General features: G+C 43.6%; 2 protein-coding genes across 2 annotated transcripts; both read left to right on the top strand.

Annotated features, from left to right (window-relative positions):
* The first annotated feature begins 14,787 nt into the window (after positions 1-14,787).
* On the top strand, positions 14,788-16,969 carry LOC147614437 (pentatricopeptide repeat-containing protein At1g11290, chloroplastic-like). The gene is made up of 3 exons (XM_086780533.1): positions 14,788-15,847; positions 15,956-16,446; positions 16,868-16,969. The coding sequence occupies exons 1-3, from the start codon at positions 14,788-14,790 to the stop codon at positions 16,967-16,969; spliced, it is 1,653 nt and encodes a 550-aa protein (XP_086636659.1).
* Positions 16,970-17,076: 107 nt separating this feature from the next.
* Positions 17,077-17,931, top strand: LOC147614436 (putative pentatricopeptide repeat-containing protein At3g11460, mitochondrial). Its single transcript, XM_086780532.1, has one exon. It carries the CDS (start codon positions 17,077-17,079, stop codon positions 17,929-17,931), a length of 855 nt encoding a protein of 284 aa, XP_086636658.1.
* Positions 17,932-19,133: the final 1,202 nt, after the last annotated feature.

The raw sequence follows: 19,133 nt of genomic DNA, 5'->3' as shown, positions 1-19,133 counted from the left end.
ATGATGATAGGACACATACAGGATGCCAACACTCCAGCAGTTGCATGGAAGAACCTGGTGTGCAGATATTCTAGACCAACACAAAGGCAAGAAAATTACAGCTAAAACAAGAGCTGCATACTGTGGAAAAGAAAAGCATGTCTATCAATGAGTATGATTTAAAGATCAAGGGCATTGTTGAATCCCTTGGGTCTATCAATGTATTGGTGGAAGATGATAACTTGGTAAGTGTTTGTTTGAATGGGCTTAGCAAAGAGTATAAGCCATTCAAGACCTCCATTGCAGTCAGTGAGAATATTCTCAACTTTCGAGACTTGATGTCTATGTTGATCATAGAAGAAAAGTCTTTAGGTGAGGACTCTTCTTCACAAAGTAAGAACACATCAGAACAGGCCTTTTACTCCAATTCAGGTAGAGGTCGTGGTGACCAGTCATGCTGAGTGGTTTAGAGACATGCATAAAATGGAAAAACTAGATTATGTAGAAATAGATGATGATACTGCACATCTCATTGCACATGTTGCTAAAGTGCCATTGTCTATGCAGGATAACAAAATGAAGTACTTGGCAGATGTACTTCATGTTCCAAATATTACAAAGAACCTAGTTTTTGTTGGATAGATGGTTGAGGAGGGAGGTTTAATCCTCACTTACAGACCTCAAGGATGATTTGTGGAAGACTTCAAAAATTAGTGTCGCTTGGTTGCAAAGGGTAACAAAAATGGGAGGATGTTTACTTTGGACGTGAACATGCATGAAGTAAAGGAAACCAATGTTTGCGGATGGAACAGGTGTCATTGCAGATATTGTCATATGGCACAAGCGCATTGGTCATGTGAATGCATAGTGAGACTAAAGTCTATGCAAGCCCAAAATATTGTTGCAAGTTTGCCAAAGTTTAAGGTTGATGGTATACACAAAGTAAGTGAAGCATGCTAGCTTGGTAAGCAAGCCAAACATGCTTTCCCACATGAAAAGCATGTTAGTGCAAGGCCATTAGATGTCATATATTCAGATGTGTGGGGACCGGCCAAGACTACAACAATTGGAGGTTGCAGGTATTCTGCTACATTCATTTATGACCACACTAGGAAAGTGTGGTTTTACTTCATAAAGGAGAAAAGTGAGGTGTTTGCTTACTTTTAGAGATTCAAAGCCTTGGTCAAGAAGGAAAAAGGCATGCAAATAAAATACTTGAGATCAAATGGTGGGGGAGAATATTTATCCAATGAGTTCAACGATTTCTTGAGGAAGCAGGGAATCAAGAGACAATTTCCATGCAGGTACACTCCGCAACAGAATGGTGTTGCAGAAAGAAAAAACAGACGCATTGTAGAAGTGGCACGTGCCTTAATGGATGAAAAGAATATGCCACATTATTTTTGGACAGAAGTAGTAACTACTGTGTAGATTATGAACAAGTGTACATTATGAATAGGACACCCACTACTACAGCTGTTCATGGTATGACGCTTGAACAAAAGTTTATAGGCAGCATAAGATTGGATGTGTCTCACTTGAAAGTATTTGGGAGTATTGCATATGTGCATGTTCCTAATGAAGTGATAAAAAATTTGGATCCAAAGACAGAGAAATGCATCTTTATTCGATATGCTTTGGAGCAGAAAGGTTATAGATGTTATAACCCTACCACTCATGAGATGTGAGTAAGCAGAGATGATGTTTTTGACGAGATGAGTAGATGCTATATACCAGCAGTGAAGGTAATAGAAGGTGCAGATGTAAGAAGTGTTGATGATGCACCACATGTAGAGCCACAATCACAGGTGCTTAGTGGACCTGGAGAGTCTTCTAGTAGTGGATCCAATGTTAGCCCATGGTTAGTAGCCCATGGTCAGTAGCCCATGGTCAGGCAGGTTAAGGACATATGTAGGTACATATGTATCACGTAGAGGGAAGGAAAAGGTAGATCAACCTTTTGTGCCTGATCTGTCAGCAGGTCACTCATATGTGGATGATGAATCTAGTGGCTTTGAGCAGAGCCTTGATGAGGAGCTCGGAATTCCATCTGTGGTTACTCCTAGTGTAAGGAGAATGAGGGTTGTTTTGAGGACACCTAGCAGTGATCTAGATGTATGCAGGTCTACGAGGGTTAGGTACCGTGTTGACAAGTTGCGATATGATGGATATACAACCCATCATTATTCTTGCATGGTTAAAGCAGTATAGCAATTACAGCCCATTTGTTTTGAGCAGGCACTTGGAAATAAGAAATGGGAAGATGCCATGAATGAGGAGATGGCAGCATTGGATACAAATGCAACATGGGAGTTAGTGCCTTTGCCTAACGAAAAGAAGGCAATTGGATGTAAGTGGGTGTATAAAGTCAAGTATAACGGTGATGGTTCAGTGAGCAAGTATAAGGCAAGATTGGTGGCCAAAGGCTATGCGTAGACTTATGGCATTGACTATGAAGAGACATTCAACCCGGTTGCAAAAATGGCAACTGTGAGAGCTATCATTACTATGATTACAGCAAAGGGTTGGGTCTTTACATCAGATGGATGTAAAGAATGCCTTCTTGAATGGTGATTTGCAAGAAGAAGTTCATATGATGCGGCCACCAGGTTATGAGAGTAATGCACACCCAGATTTTGTGTGCAGGTTACGCAAAGCCTTGTATGGCTTGAAGGAGCACCTAGAGCATGGTCAAACAAGATTGGGAAGTACCTTGTTACCATTGGATTTCAGATATCCAATGCAGATTTTTCACTTTATGTGAAAAAGACAGATAGAGGGATCATGCTATTATTATCTATATGAATGACTTGATTATTATCAGTGATGATAATCAAGACAGATAGAGGGATCATGCTATTAGTTATCTATGTGGATGACTTGATTATCAATGATGATAGTGATGTTGACATAAATGATGTCAGGAGGTTTTTGAAGCAAAAGTTTGAGATGAAGGATTTGGGTGAGCTGCAGTATTTCTTGGGCATAGAGGTGGTGAGATCACCTCATGGCATTTTGTTATTGCAGAGGCAATATGGTTTGGACATGTCCAAGTATGGTGTGACAGGCTGTAAGACTATTTCAGTGCCATTGGAGGAGAACACAAAGCTTTTCATCATAGATACAAGTGAGCTTTTGGAGGACCCCACTACATATAGGCGCATAGTGGGTAGCTTACTCTACATGATCATTACTAGGCTAGACTTGAGTTATGCTATTGGACTTGAGAGTCAGTTTATGTAGGCCCGTAGGAAACCACACTTAGACTCGGCTAGACGGATTCTAAGAAGGTACATAAAGTCCACATTTGATTATGGACTTTTGTACGAGACTGGTATGGAGATATAGCTACATGGGTACATAAATACTGATTGGGCTGGTAGTGTTGCAGATAGGAGTTCTACCAATGGTTTTATGTTCTCACTTGGGAGTGTTGCTGTGAGCTGGAGTAGTAAGAAACAACCAATGATTTCCTTGTCGAGTACAAAGGCAGAGTACAAGGGTGCTTACAAAGGCAGAGTACAAGGGTGCTGCTATGGCAGCTTGTGAAGTAGCTTGGTTTTAGAAGCTATTTGGTGATATGGGTGAGCCCGTGGATAGGATAGTTGTCATTTATTGTGACAACATGAGTAGCATACAATTGGCTAGCAACCTAGTATACCATTCTAGAACGAAGCACATTAAAGTGCACTATCACTTTGTAAGGGAGAGGGTTCTAGCGGGGTGATGTAGATCTGGTATATGTTAGCACAGAGGATCAAGTGGTTGACATCTTCATGAAGGCATTGGGCACAGAGAAGCTCCACAGGTTTAGAAGCCTACTTGGAGTGAAGTGTGTGGAGTTGAGCTCGAGGGGGAGTGTTGAGATATCGAGCTCAACTAGTGCTATGGAGGACATTGATGACCTGCTTGGCTGACAACTTCCGCACTTATGCCACTGGCATGGTTGGTGAGATTATGGTCAATATGCCACCAGTGGATGACAGTCTGTGTGACAACAACCACTTTGGAGTACTAAAATTATGGCATAGTTATAACGCCAGCTCATATAGTCGGGTTTGAAAAGATGCAGGGGGGAAGAGAGCTTGAGCTCTTGCAAGCACACACACACTCACAAAACCCTAATAGAGAACACACAAGGTGAGAGGCTGAAAATCTTCTTCTTCTTCACTCAACACTCAACACACCATATACAAGATAAGAGTACACACAATATGAAAGGTACTCAACCAAATACATACACGGGTTCTCTATAGTGTGAACCCGACTAAATGAGCTGGCGCTATAACTATGCCAGTCTCTAGAATGGCTGTCACACAGCCTGTCATCCCACTGGCCGTATATCACCCAAGATCTCACCAACCATGCCAGTGGTGTAAGTGTGGGGCCTATCCCCCAGGCGGGTCATCAGTGTCCACCGCCTCACTAGACGAGCTCGATATCTCAACACTCCCCCTCGAGCTCAACTCCATCTCATGTACACCAAAAGCGAAGCCCTGAATCTGCGGAGCTTCTCTGTACCCAATTCTTTGGTGAAGATGTCAGCTACCTGATCCTCTGTGCTGACATAAACAAGGTCAAGATCTCCTGCCAAGACCTTCTCTCTGACGAAGTGGTAGTGGACCTCTATGTGCTTCGTACGAGCATGAAAGACTGGGTTCCTGGCCAACTGTATACTGCTAATGTTGTCACAGAAAATGACAACTTGTCTATCCACTGATCGACCCAAATCTGCAAGTAGCTTCCTCAACCAAGCTACCTTACATGCTGCCATAGCAGCTCCTCTGTACTCGGCCTCTGTACTGGATAGAGCAACCGTAGGCTGCTTCTTGCTGCTCCAAGTCACAGCAGCACTCCCCAAAGAAAACATGAATCCACTGGTAGATCTTCTATCTGAGATACTACTAGCCCAATCAGCATCTGTGTACCCATGTACACATATCTCTGTCCCAATCTCATAGAATAGTCCACAATGCAAAGTAGACCTCACATACCTCAGTATGCGTCTCACTGCATCCAAATGCAGTTTCCGTGGAACCTGCATAAACTGACTCACCAACCCAACAACATAGCTCAAATCTGGTCTGGTGATCGTCATGTAGATCAAACTTCCTACTATGCGCCTGTACATAGTAGGATCCTCCAAGATCTCTCCTGAATCTGCACTCAACTTGCCATTCTGATCCAATGGCACAGAAATAGGCTTACAGCCTGTCATACCATACTTGGACAACATGTCCAAGCCATACTGTCTCTGCAGTAATCCAATACCATGTGGTGACCTAATCACCTCAATGCCCAAGAAATATCTGAGCTCCCCCAGATCCTTCATCTCAAACTTCTGTCTAAGCAAGATCTTTACATCAAAGATCTCTGCATCATGGTCCCCCGTAATGATCAAGTCATCTACATAGATGACAACAAGCACAACTCCTCTATCACCATGTCTCACATACAGCGAGAAATCTGCATTGGCTACATGAAAGCCAATAGTGACAAGATATTCAGAAATCTTGTCAGACCATGCTCTTGGTGCTTGCTTTAAGCCATACAAGGCTTTCTTCAACCTGCAAACATGCTCGGGGTGACCCACATCCTCATAACCAGGTGGCTGCAACATATACACCTCTTCTTACAAATCCCCATGCAAGAATGCATTCTTTACATCCATCTGATGTAAAGACCATTGCTTTGACGTAGCCACTGCTATCACAACTCTCACCGTTGCCATCTTGGCAACTGGGGCTGAAAGTTTCCTCATAATCAATCCCATATGTCTGCGCATATCCTTTGGCTACCAATCTAGCCTTGTACCTGTTTATGCTTCCATCACTGTTATGTTTAACTTTGTACACCCACTTGCATCCAATGGCTTTCTTGCCTTCAGGCAATTGCACTAAATCCCAGGTTTCATTTCCATATAGTGCATCCATCTCCTCATCCATAGCTTTCTCCCAACACACATTTCCAACAGCCTCATCAATGCATGTGGGCTCTACAACCTGCACAACCTTTGCCATATATGCATAGTGATGTGCCACATAACCATCATATGTAAATCTCTGCACAGGGTTCTTCACTCTCCCTGATCTTCGTAGCTTTTCATTCATGGCTTCCATAGCCTTCTTTACACCAGGTGTTCTCATAGCTAGGATCCCAAGCTCCTCATCAAGGCTCATATCTGAGCCACTAGACTCTCCATCAACATGAGAATGCCTTGCAAAAATGTCAGGCATACCAAGGGGCTCAACCACTTTCTCTTTTCCTTTACGTGATGTAGTAATCACATTTGCAGGACTGATATTATGACACAGCCTGCCACTCCTCCATGGTCTATCAAAACAGACCCACTAGATGAGGACTCTCCTGGTCCACTCAAAGACCGTGATTGTTGACCTGCATTCTGTGCAACCACACTTCCACTCACATCAGCCCCAACAGCTTCTTTTTCAGCAGCATACCGGCTGCTCATCTCATCAAAGACAACATCCCTGCTTACCCTCAACTCACGTGTAGCAGGGTTATAACACCTGTATCCCTTTTGCTCAAGGGAGTATCCAATAAACACACATTTTTTAGCTTTTGGATCCAGCTTGGTTCTCAGCTCATCTGGCACATGCACATACGCAATGCATCCAAAGACTTTCAGATGAGACAAATCTGGTTTTTTGCCAATAAACCTCTCCTTTGGAGTTACATCATGTATGGCTGCAGTTGGAGTCATGTTCATGATGTATACTGCTGTAGAAACAGCCTCAGCCCAATAGCTATGCGGCATATTCTTCTCTTCCATCAATGCTCACGCAATCTCAGCAATGTGCCTGTTTTTTCGCTCAGCAACTCCATTTTGCTGCGGAGTGTATCTGCATGTAAACTGTCTCCGAATACCATTCTTCTTCAAAAATTCAGAGAACTCATTGGAGAAGTATTCTCCCCCTCCATCTGACCTTAGGCACTTGACATATTTCCCTGTTTGCTTTTCAACCAAAACTCTGAAATTTTGAAAGTGAGTGAACACCTCACTCTTCTCTTTCATGAAATATACCCACACTTTCCTTGTGTGGTCATCAATGAAAGTCACATAATACCTGCAGCCTCCCATAGATATGGTCTTCGTAGGACCCCATACATCTGAATGCACAACATCTAGTGCATTTCTGCTCACATATCTGTTACGTGGAAACACATGCTTTGTTTGCTTCCCAAATTGGCATGCTTCACATATTTTCTGCATACCTTCCACTTTAAATTTTGGCAGCCCTGACACAATTCCTTTTGTCTGCATAGACTTCAATCTCTGCACATTTACATGTCGAATCCTTTTATGCCAAATGTCTGTGTCTGCAATAATTCCTGAACCATTTGCAAACATCGCAGCACTCATTTCAGGCATGTCTACATTTAATGTAAACATTCTGCCCACTCTGTTGCCTTTTGCAACCAACCTGCACTTGTCTTTGAAATCTTCAACATAACACCCATCAGGGTTAAACCGAACCTGCAAACCTTGCTCAATCATCTGGCCAACTGAAACCAGATTCTTTGTTATGTTCGGAACGTGAAGTACATCTGCAAGGTACTTCACTTTGCCATCCTGCATAGATAATGGCACATCTCCAACATGGGCAATTGGATGAGCAGTGTCATCCCCTGTTTCCACAAAACCTGGTCTTTTCGGGTTTTTCATCTCCTTGAACCACTCCCCATGACTCGTCATGTGGTTCGAAGCGCCTGAATCCACATACCATACATTATCTTTTTGTGCTGCATCAACATTTTCAGACATGGCATTCACGACATGCTGCATAACAAACAACCTTTCATTATCCTCATTATTTCTGCTTGAGGATGCATAGTTGTTTTGCTGCACTTTCCCATTTTGCATGTCAGCCTGCTTCTTATAACATTCTGCCTGCACATGTCCATGCTTACCACAATAATAGCATTCACGTGCATCATTATATTGCCTTTGCCAATTTCCACGGCCTCTTTGACTCCCCCTGCCTCTGAATTTGCCTCTTCCACCTGCGTGTTGTTGTTGTTGTTGATTTTGGGACTGTTGTTGTTGTTGCTGCTGCTGGCCATAATTCTGATTACCTATTCGGCCACCTCCTTGTCCGCGTCCACGGCCTCCTCTACCTCGTCCTCTTCTTGAACTCGTGTAGAAGGCCTGTTGCTCTGAACTTTTTTTGCTTTGTGAAGACTGTTGGTCTTCACCCAAGCTCTTCTCTTCGATAATCAGCATAGACACCAAATCTGTAAAGTTGGGAATGTTTTCCCGAGTCTGAATAGACGTCTTGAACGCCTTGTATTGTGGCCCGAGACCACGTAGACAGACTTCCACCTTGTCATCATCATCTACTGACACACCAATAGATGCAAGGGATTCCACAATACCCTTTATCTTCAGCGCATAGTCATTCACAGACATGCTCTTTTTCTCCACAGTATGAAGTTCATTCTTCAACTGTATCTTACGTGCTTTGGTATTTGTTTCATAAAGCTTTACCAAGGTGTCCCATGCCTCCTTGGGGGACTTGGCATCCTGAATGTGCCCAATCATGGTGTCCTGTATACTAATGGAGAGCCAATACATAACCTTCCTGGCTCCTTGGTTCCAGTCTTTAAACTCTTTCACATCTGCAGCAGTCGGATTTATATCCGACTGCCGATATCTCCGGTGCCTCTTCATGCTCACCTTCTATGTAGTCCCAATAGCCTTTTCCCATTAGGAAATTTGTCAACCTGAACCTCCAAGCATGGAAGTTATTCTTGTCAAGCTTCTCAGCCACAATCTGAGTTATCCCATCATTTGACATCTTGCCAAACACACAATTTTACCAGAAACTGCACTCTGGTTTTTCCTGCACAACTGTTGTATTTTCTGCAGCGGTACTGTAGTACTCTCAAATGTCACAACCAGTGACTTCAATGTGCATGCATACACCCAATGGCAACTGTAGACCTCTTTGCAACGTCTGCACAGTCAATCTGTCTTCCTGCAGTTCTTAAAGCAGAGTTCTGCAGAGAATCGATGACTTACCCGCAGTGCTCGAAATCGCCTGCTTTCTGAAAAACGGAGGTCCAGACGCGCTCGAAACGCGTTTTCGGCCCGAAAATTTCAGTAAATTTCAGTCCGATAGGACTACATAGTTGCCCTATATCTTTACTCCCACGAAGAAAGCTCCTCAATCAAAGACCGTTTGCCGGTGCCTCCCGTAGAGCTCCCGACAAGGGTGTAGTCACACCAACACAATAGGGAAGAGTAGTTGAAGCTCTTACCCTTGTACCGCTTCCTGTGGTTCTCTTGCTTGCAGCTCAGCCCTTAGCACGAACCAGGCTCTGATACCATGAAAAGATGCAGGGGGGAAGAGAGCTTGAGCTCTTGCAAGCACACACACACTCACAAAACCCTAATAGAGAACACACAAGGTGAGAGGCTGAAAATCTTCTTCTTCTTCACTCAACACTCAACACACCATATACAAGATAAGAGTACACACAATATGAAAGGTACTCAACCAAATATATACACGGGTTCTCTATAGTGTGAACCCGACTAAATGAGCTAGTGCTATAACTATGCCAGTCTCTAGAATGGCTGTCACACAGCCTGTCATCCCACTGGCCGCATATCACCCAAGATCTCACCAACCATGCCAGTGGTGTAAGTGTGGGGCCTATCCCCCAGGCGGGTCATCAGTGTCCACTGCCTCACTAGACGAGCTCGATATCTCAACAGGGTTCACACTATAGACCGACCATTTTGTATGTTGTTGTAGGAGAGTACTTTCTCTTTATGTATATACTCTTATCTTTTATGGTTGTGGAGAAAAGAAGAAAATAGAAGAAAATTGAGCCATTCATCTCTCTCTTGTGTCTTGCACTCTCTTATGAGTGTGTGTGTTTGTCTTGCACTCTCTTATGAGTGTGTGTGTTTGCTTGCAAGGAACTCAAGCTCTCTCTCTCTCTCTCTCTCTCTCTCTCTCTCTCCCCCTCATTCTCTTTTAAGTATGGGGTCTCAGTATTGAGCAGATTTATGCATAGCCCAGGCACAAAGCATTGCTAGTCTGCCAAATGGGACTTCCGTTAGGGCACCAAGCACTTTGGGTTGTTTTATCCCAAGGGGGGTAAATCATAGCTGCATGCAGCCATGTTCTCAAAGAGCAGGAATGTGGTACAGGACATTGATATGTGGCATAAGAGGATTGGACATGTCAATATACAGAGATTAAAGAACATGCAAACAAGAGGCATTGTCAGTGGATTGCCTAGGTTCAAATATGATGGACATATGCATGTTTGTGAAGCCTGTCAGTTTGGAAAGCAGGCAAGGTTGAGGTTTCCTAGAGAAGGAAATATGAGTAGCAGGCCACTTGAGATCGTACATAGTGATGTATGGGGTCCTGCACAAAACCCATCTATCAAAGGCAGTTTATACTATGTGACATTTATAGATGATTTCAGCAAGATGACATGGATATACTTTCTGAGAGAGAAGAGTGAAGTGTTGGAAAAGTTCATGGATTTCAAAGCTTTTGCAGAAAAGCAATATGGCTGTTGGATTAAATGTTTGAGAACAGATGGAGGTGGTGAATACACCTCAAAAGCTTTTGAGCATTTCTTGAGGAAGCATGGAATAAGAAGACAATTGACTTGCAGGTATACACCTCAGCAGAATGGTGTGGCTGAGAGAAAGAATAAAGTCATATGTGAAGTGGCAAGGGCGATGCTCAATGAAAAGAGCATGCCAGATTACTATTGGGCAGAAGCATGTGCTACTACAGTGTATATACTGAACAAAACACCTACAGCAGCCATTCATGGAAGCACGCCAGAGATGCGGCTTACAGGTTACAGGCCAGACATTGGATATCTCAAAGTTTTTGGATGCATAGCTTATGTACATGTGCCTGATGAAAGAAGAAGGAAGTTGGATCCTAAAGCAGAGAAATGTGTATTTGTTGGATATGCACAGGATCGAAAGGCATACAAATGTTATAACCCTCAAACTAGACAAGTGGTCATCTCACGAGATGTGGTGTTTGATGAGCTTGCTAGTTGTTGGTACAAAGCAAAAGATGAGGGAGTCATTGAGTCACTTGAGGCTGATGTGCCTGTGAACTTGCCACAAGCAAGTTCTAGTTCTACTACTATGTCTGGGCCAGCAGCAGCAGAAGCTGAGAGTAGCAATGTACGTCCATGGTCAGGATGTTTGAGGCATAAGAGTGTGAGCACTGGGAGTAGTGCTATGGATAAAGGAAAGAAGAAAGTCGAAGGAATTGGAATCACAGGTTATGAGTCATCTAGTTCAGAGAGTTTGGATGAGGAGCTTGGCATACCTGTTTTACGCACACCTGGTGCTAGGCAGGACAGATATATGCCACCACATGTTAGAGTTACAGGTGTACAGAGTGACCTGCATGCATTGCGGAGATCCCAGAGAGTCAGATATCCTGTTGACACATTGACATATTGAGATTTTGCTATGCACTATGCATACATGACATCTATGGTGAAGCATGTGGAACCTACATGCTATACAGAGGCTATTGGAGAGCATGTATGGGAGAAAGCAATGGATGTTGAGATGGACGCATTGGTCCATAATGATACATGGGACTTGGTTGCATTACCAAAGGACAAGAATGTTATTGGATGTAAATGGGTTTACAAAGTGAAGTGCAAATCTGATGGTTCTATTGAGAGACATAAAGCAAGATTGGTAGCAAAGGGTTATGCACAGACCCAAGGTTTGGATTATGATGAGACCTTTAGTCCAGTGGCTAAGATGGGCACAGTGAGAGCAGTCATTGCTATGGCTGCAGCTAATGGCTGGGAAATGCATCAGATGGATGTCAAAAATGCATTTCTAAATGGAGATCTACAAGAGGAAGTGTACATGGCACAGCCAGAAGGGTATGTACACCCAAGATATCCCACTCACGTATGCAGATTGAAAAAGGCATTGTATGGTCTGAAGCAAGCACCATGTGCTTGGAGTGATAAGATGAGCAGATATCTTATCTCACTTGGTTTTCAGACTTCTACAGCAGATTCTTCACTCTATGTGAAGAAGACAGAGCATGGGATTGTTTTACTCGTCATCTATGTGGATGATTTGATTATCACAGGTGATCATGGTGCAGATGTGATGCATGTCAAGAAAGCTTTGAGTGGGCGATTTGACATGAAAGATCTTGGTGAGTTGAGATACTTCCTTGGAATTGAAGTGGTAAAAGATCATGCAGGTACAGTACAGAGGCTGAGTACAGAGGTGCAGCCATTGCTACTTGTGAGGCTATATGGTTAAAGAGTCTCTTGACAGATTTATGTGAGCCTATTGATGGCAAAGTTGTCATTCATTGTGACAACATGAGCAGTATACAGTTGGCAAAGAATCCAGTGTTTCATGCGAGGACCAAACACATAGAGGTCCATTATCACTTTGTCAGAGAGAAGGTGCTGGATGGTACAGTTGATCTTCACTATGTGAAGACTGATGAGCAGGTGGCAGATATCTTTACGAAGCCACTTAGCAGGGAGAAGTTTGAGTACTTCCGGACTACGTTGGGAGTACATGGGATGAGCTTGAGGGGGAGTGTTGAGAGTCTTGATATCCCAAGCTCATCTACATCTTCATCGGCAGTACATCATGAGCTTGAGAGGGGCTGTTGAGATTCAAGCTCGATGTCAGTGTGAGCCAGCTATGCTATGTGCTGGCAGATTAGGTAGGAACATGTGTGAGACATAAATGACCGCGTGTCCAGCTGGTCATAGTGTGTGGACATTAGCTAGGGTTAGTAGAGTGTGGACACAACTTATAGTGTGTTGTGTGGATTATGGATTAGAGCATTATGCTTGGTGTGAGAGTGGACATGGCTTCCCTCTATGGTTAGGGTTTGCAATATACATTAGGGTTTGCTCCTGTGTGTGTGTCTCCTCCCCTCTACCGTTCTTTCAACAGAGCTGAGTACATGGCAATGTTTACAGCTACATTTGAGTGTGTTTGGCTCCAACGCCTTATTGCTAATTTGGGTATTGGCGAGTCCTTAGCCACTCCCATCTTTACTGAAAATCAGAGCGCTATGGCATCCAGTTTTTCATGCTCGCACAAAGCACATTAAGGTGCATTATCATTATGTTAGGGAGAGATGCTCTGCGGGGGAAATCAGCTTGGCTTATGCCCCAACGCAAGACAACATGGCAGATTTATTCATGAAAGCTCTCTCACGAGAGAAGTTTGAAGCTTTTTACAAAGATTTGAACTTACTTCCCGTTGGGGATTAATCTGGGCTCCCTCTCATAGTCCAAAGAGCCTGGCACATCATAGTACTTTTAGTGCCAGCTCACCCCTTGTTGACATCATCACTCCCAGGGGGGATTTGTAGCCATATTTGGTAGTGATGTGTGTGAACACAGTGTGAACACATTAGGACTAGGCGGGACACTTTTTCCTTCTTTAGGAGGTTTTTTCCCCCATGCTAGTATACACCCATCTTGGGGTATACTTATCATCTTTGTACAACACACCTTCATTATCTATCTATTATCTCATTGTGTGCTCCTTTGAGCTTCTCCACTTTGTGTGTGTGTGTGTGTGTGTGAGTGTGGCGCATTCATGCAACCCTAGTTCTAAGATAGTTTAGAATCATTAGTTTCCAAAGAAGATCACATCCGTAGAATTGTCAAAGCTACACTACATGAACAAGTTTCTAAGAAGGAGAGTAAAAACAACCATAAAGCTTTCACTTTTTAAAATTATAATGAGATCTAACATGTGCGCTATACAATGGTTTGACCAACATGTACGCATACATGTTCAAAGTTTCTAGTGTACATTCCTATTTGTCTGCTATGTACAGTTTCAACAGTATATAGACAACACCAAAATAAATCTAAATTATATGAGGCACATTCATACCTATCTGCTTGTTATATATAAAAGACACATGGTAATGATAACAATTATATGTGTAGGTCTCCATACATATGTATGTATGACCTCCAAAGGTCTTTTGCTTATATTTCCTTGCTTGAAAAAAGGATTCCTAGCATGCTTACCAAATTGGCAAGCCCTACATACACCATGTGTACCATCAACTGTATTCTTTGGCAATCCTTTCACTATGCCTTGTGTCTGCATAGTCTTCAACCTCTGAATGTTTACATGACCAATCCTTTTGTGCCACATCCCCATGTCAAAAATGACTCCTATACCATTTGTAAATATAGAAGCTTTCACTTTAGGCATACAAGCATCCAATGTAAACAACCTGCAATTCTTCAGGCATACTAGCTTTCACTTCAACCATACTAGCATCCAATGTAAACAACTTGCAATTCTTCTTGCCTTTTGTAAACATTCAGGGATAGGCAATTCGTCCGGTGTGTATGGGATTCGTCCGGACGACGTCTGCAATCATCTTCTTTATGATTTATGTTGACTTTTTGTAAAAAGGGGGGCGATTCACAGCGTGAAAAAAAGTTCTCCAAACCTCCATCTCTAAATATTGGAAGTGATTTTGATAAATTTACAATAATTTGAAAGTTCTTATAACCAAAAACCACCCAAAATTTTACAATTTCCAAATAAATTTGCAATTATTTTTTTAAATTCTATCCTTTGCTGCTGCTGCCCCGGTCCGGCTGCTCGCAAAAAGGTTTCATGGGCGCCTGGCTGTCTGCAAGATCTGCTCGTGCGATGAAGGCCAACAATCACAACAGAAGAAGCAGCGGTAGTGATGGTGTTGCTGGATGGAAGATGCGTAGTTTAGAGGAAGCCCTTGCTTCTTTTTGGAAGAAGAGATGCCACCCCTTCAACCTTCTGTTGAAGACTTTGCGTGCATCTTGCACAAGTGCAGAAAGGACAGAAACGTAGCGCAGGCTCTGCATTTGCATGCCTACATGCACGAAATTGGGCTGGAAGCCCACACATCACTTGGGAACTACCTCGTCTCCATCTTAGTGGAAGTTGGAAGCATGTGCTATGCCCAGCAGGTCTTTGACAAGCTGGAGCATCGGGATGAGAGTTCATGGACTTCTCTCATCATTGGTTATGTTAAACATGGGGACTCGCAGCATGCTCTCACCTTGTACCAGAAAATGCAGGCGTATGAATCTCTACATCCTAGTGGGCATGCTTTTGTGGCCTTGCTGAAGGCTTGCGCTATGATAACAGATGTAGAACGAGGCTCCAGATTACATCATGAGATCGCTCGACAGGGGTTTCTGGAAACAAATGTTTTTGTTGGCAGCGCCTTGGTGGACATGTATGCCAAATGTGGCTCTCTTGCCACAGCACAGGAAGTGTTTGACAAGCTCCCTGTTCGGAATGTAGTGTCATGGAATGCAATAATTTCTGGATACGTCGAACATAGCCGTGGCGAGGAAGCACTCAACTGCTTTGAGCAGATGCAACATGAGGGTATCCCTCCAAATCCTGTCACATTTGTTTGCAGCTTGAAAGCTTGTGGTAGCATTAAAGCCATAGACAAGGGTCAAGAAATACATGCTGAGATTGATAGAAAGGGGTTGCTAAAAAGAAATGTTTTCATCGGCAGCACCTTGATTGATATGTATGCGAAATGCGGCTCCCTTGAAAAAGCCCAGGAAGTATTTGACAAGCTCCTGTTTCGAAACGCAGTCTCGTGGAATGTCCTAATTACAGAGTACGTAGAACACGGGTGTGGTGCGGAAGCACTCATTTGTTTTGAACAGATGCAACACGAGGGAATCTCTCCTGACGGTGTTACGTTTGTTTGCAGCTTGAAAGGTTGTGCCAGCATCAGAGCTACAGACAAGGGCCGAGAACTACATGCTAGGATTGCCAGTAAAGTGTTGCTAGAAAGAGACATTCTTATTGGCAGTACCTTGGTTGATATGTATGCCAAATGTGGCTCCCTTACAAAAGCACAGGAAGTGTTTGACAAGCTCCCAGTTCAAGATGTAATTTCATGGACTGCACTAATTACAGGATATGCCGAACACGGGAGTGGTGAGGAGGTGCTTAACTGTTTCAAACACATGCAACATCAGGGGGTCTCTCTGGGTGCTGTCATATTAGTTTGCAGCTTGAAAGCTTGTGGCAGCATAGGAGCGACAGACCAGGGGCTAGAAATACATGCTGAGATTGCCAAACAAGGGCTGGAAGGAGACGTTTTTGTTGGTAGAACCTTGGTCGATATGTATTCTAAATGTGGCTCACTTGCAGAAGCACGGTTAGTGTTTGACCAGCTTCCAGATCGGATTGTAGTTTCTTGGAATGCACTTATTGCAGGATATGTGGAACATGGGCATGGGGAGGAAGCTCTCAAAGGTTTTGAAGAGATGCAACACGAGGGCATCTGTATGGATGCTGTCACGCTTGTTTGCAGCTTGAAAGCTTGTGGCAGCGTAGGTGCCACAGACAAGGGACGAGAAATTCACTCTGAGATTGCTGTAAAAGGGTTGGAAACAGACGTCTTTGTTAGCAGCACCTTGGTCGATTTGTATGCTAAATGTGGCTTGCTTGCAGAAGCACAAGAAGTGTTTGACAGACTCCCGGTACGAACCCTAGTCTCATGGACTGCACTAATTGCAGGGTATGCTGCACATGGGCGTGGTGAGGAGGCATGCTATTGTTTCAAACAGTTGCAGAAGGAGGACATCTCTGTTGATGCTGTCACCTTTGTTTGCAGCTTGAAAGCTTGTGGCAGCATAGGAGCCACAGACACAGGCAGAGAAATACATGCTGAGATTGCAAGAAAAGGGTTTCTGGAACGAGAGAATTTTATTGGCATCAGCTTGGTTGATATGTATGCTAAATGTGGCTCGCTTGCAGAAGCACAGGAAGTGTTTGACAAGCTTCCAGTTCGAGAAGTGGTCTTGTGGACTGCACTCATTGCAGGATATGCTGAACATGGTTGTGGTGGGGAGGCTCTGGACTGCTTTGAACAGATGCAAAATGAGGGCATGTCTCCAAATGCTGTCACACTTGTTTGCAGCTTGAGAGCTTGTAGCAGCATAGGAGCCACAGTCAAGGGCAGAGAAATACATGCTGAGATTGTGATAAAAGGGTTGGAAAGAGAGCTCCTTGTTGGCAACACCTTGGTCCATATGTATGCCAAATGGGGCCTCCTTGCAGAAGCACAGGAAGTGTTTGACAAGCTTCCCATTCGAAAAGTGGTATTATGGACTGCACTAATCGCAGGATATGCTGAACATGGGTGTGGTGAAGAGGCTGTCTATTGTTTTGAACAGATGCAACATGAGGGCGTCTCTCCTGATGCTGTCACACTTGTTTGCAGCTTGACAGCCTGTGGCAGCACAGGAGCCACAATCAAGGGCCGAGAAATACATGCTGATATCATCAGAAAAGGGTTTGAGAGAGAGCTCCTTATTGGCAATACCCTGATCGATATGTATGCTAAATGTGGCTTGCCTGCAACAGCACAGGAAGTATTTGACAAGCTTCCAGCTCCAGATGTCGTCTCGTGGAATGCGTTAATTGCAGCATATGCTGACCTTGGAGAGAGCGAAATTGTGTTCCATATCTTTGACAGAATGATAAGACAAGGTATAAAGCCAGATCAGGTTACATTTATTAGTGTTCTTAATGCATGCAATCATGCAGGTCTACTAAGTAAGGGCCAGATGTTCTTTGAGGCTATTTGCAATGACTATGGTTTCATCCCAACACTTGAGCATTACACTTGCATGGCTGATCTGCTCGGCCGTGCAGGCCATATAGACAAGGCAGTAGCGATGATCAAGAAGATGCCATTCCATCCTGGTATTGTGGTGTGGCATACTGTTTTGGGGGCTTGTCAAAAGTGGGGCAATGTGGAGCTTGCAAGACATGCCTTTGAACACACAGTGCGATTGAATGAAAGGGATACTGCAGCTTATGTGTGTATGTCTAACATTTATACAGATTCTGCCAGGAGGAGGCAAATAAGGTTGAGGCATTGAGAGTGGAAAAACAAGCATGGAAGAAGCCAGGGCATAGTCGGTGGACAGATGCCCACAGATATGTGCATTCTTGTTTGGTTGGGGATAATAGACTTTTCCAAAGCAAAAAGTTTATGCTGAGTTAGATCGTTTGAACTCAAAATGTCTTGTTCCAGGTTTGCATTGGGTGTTGCAGGGCACTTCTGTTAATGCATGTATATTGCTAGCATAGTGAGAAGGTGGCTGTTGTATGTGCCTTAATCATTACACTCAAGGCCGTAGATATGCATGTCAAAATATTTGGCTTTGTGATGACTACCATTTGGCTACAGCACTCATGTCATAGATACAGCAGCAAAGAAATATTGTCAGAGATGCTAACCGCTTACATGTTTTTGAGGAAGGAAAGTGTTCTTTGTGGGGGCTATTGGCGATGGTAGTGCAATTGGACTAGCCATTATCCCTGTATTCTTGAAATCTCGATGTGAGATGAACGGAGAGACGGTGGTGCTGTAGGATGAAGAAAGAAAGTCGATGGAGCATGTTCTCTATGAGTGAATTTGTTGCTTATTTAAATTCTATCCATTATCAAGCATGGATCTGGAAATGAAGTCCAATACTGCACACAAGGACTTTCATGCAGATCAGTGCATAAACTACACTGTTCCAAAATATTCCTGGGATCGATATTTCGTCGACGGGGCCTAGTGAGTTGTATAATGTCTGAGCATCACTCTGCTCTTTGTTTCTGTGAGAGAGGCCGGAGGTAATGCATGTGGGGTGGTTAATCACTTTACTCGGTTTTCCTGCCTAAACACAATAACTCCAAGTTCATAGTTGGGGCATTGGAGTGTGCTGTGACTTTTGGGGTGGGTTGGGAGTTGGCTCCCACTCTACTCTAACTTCCCTTGTGCATGTGCACATGTGCGTGCTTCCTTGGCATCTAGGTTGCCCTCTAGATTTGCTCACAGGACAACTATACAAAGGATCTGTTAAGGGATAGGAAACAGCATGCAAAATTGTACTAATTAAAGAGAGCAAAGTACTTTCTTCGGAAACAGTGATGAGCCAGCCCACTAGTGCCAGTTTGCCCTTGGTTTTGGCTCACTCATAGGTGCCCCAACAAAGCTAGTGGTGTTTCTGCCCAGATCTTCTTTCCTCTCCAAAAAAGGTCCTTGCATTAGGAAAAAATATACACAATTCTATTTGATGGATCTAACATA

The sequence above is a fragment of the Cibotium barometz genome, chromosome 42 (assembly GCF_041138505.1).
Source record: "Cibotium barometz isolate CiBa-2024 chromosome 42, ASM4113850v1, whole genome shotgun sequence".
Classification (NCBI taxonomy): domain Eukaryota; kingdom Viridiplantae; phylum Streptophyta; class Polypodiopsida; order Cyatheales; family Cibotiaceae; genus Cibotium; species Cibotium barometz.
Note: the sequence above shows the minus strand (reverse complement) of the source record. Positions and strands in the feature narration are given on the sequence as shown.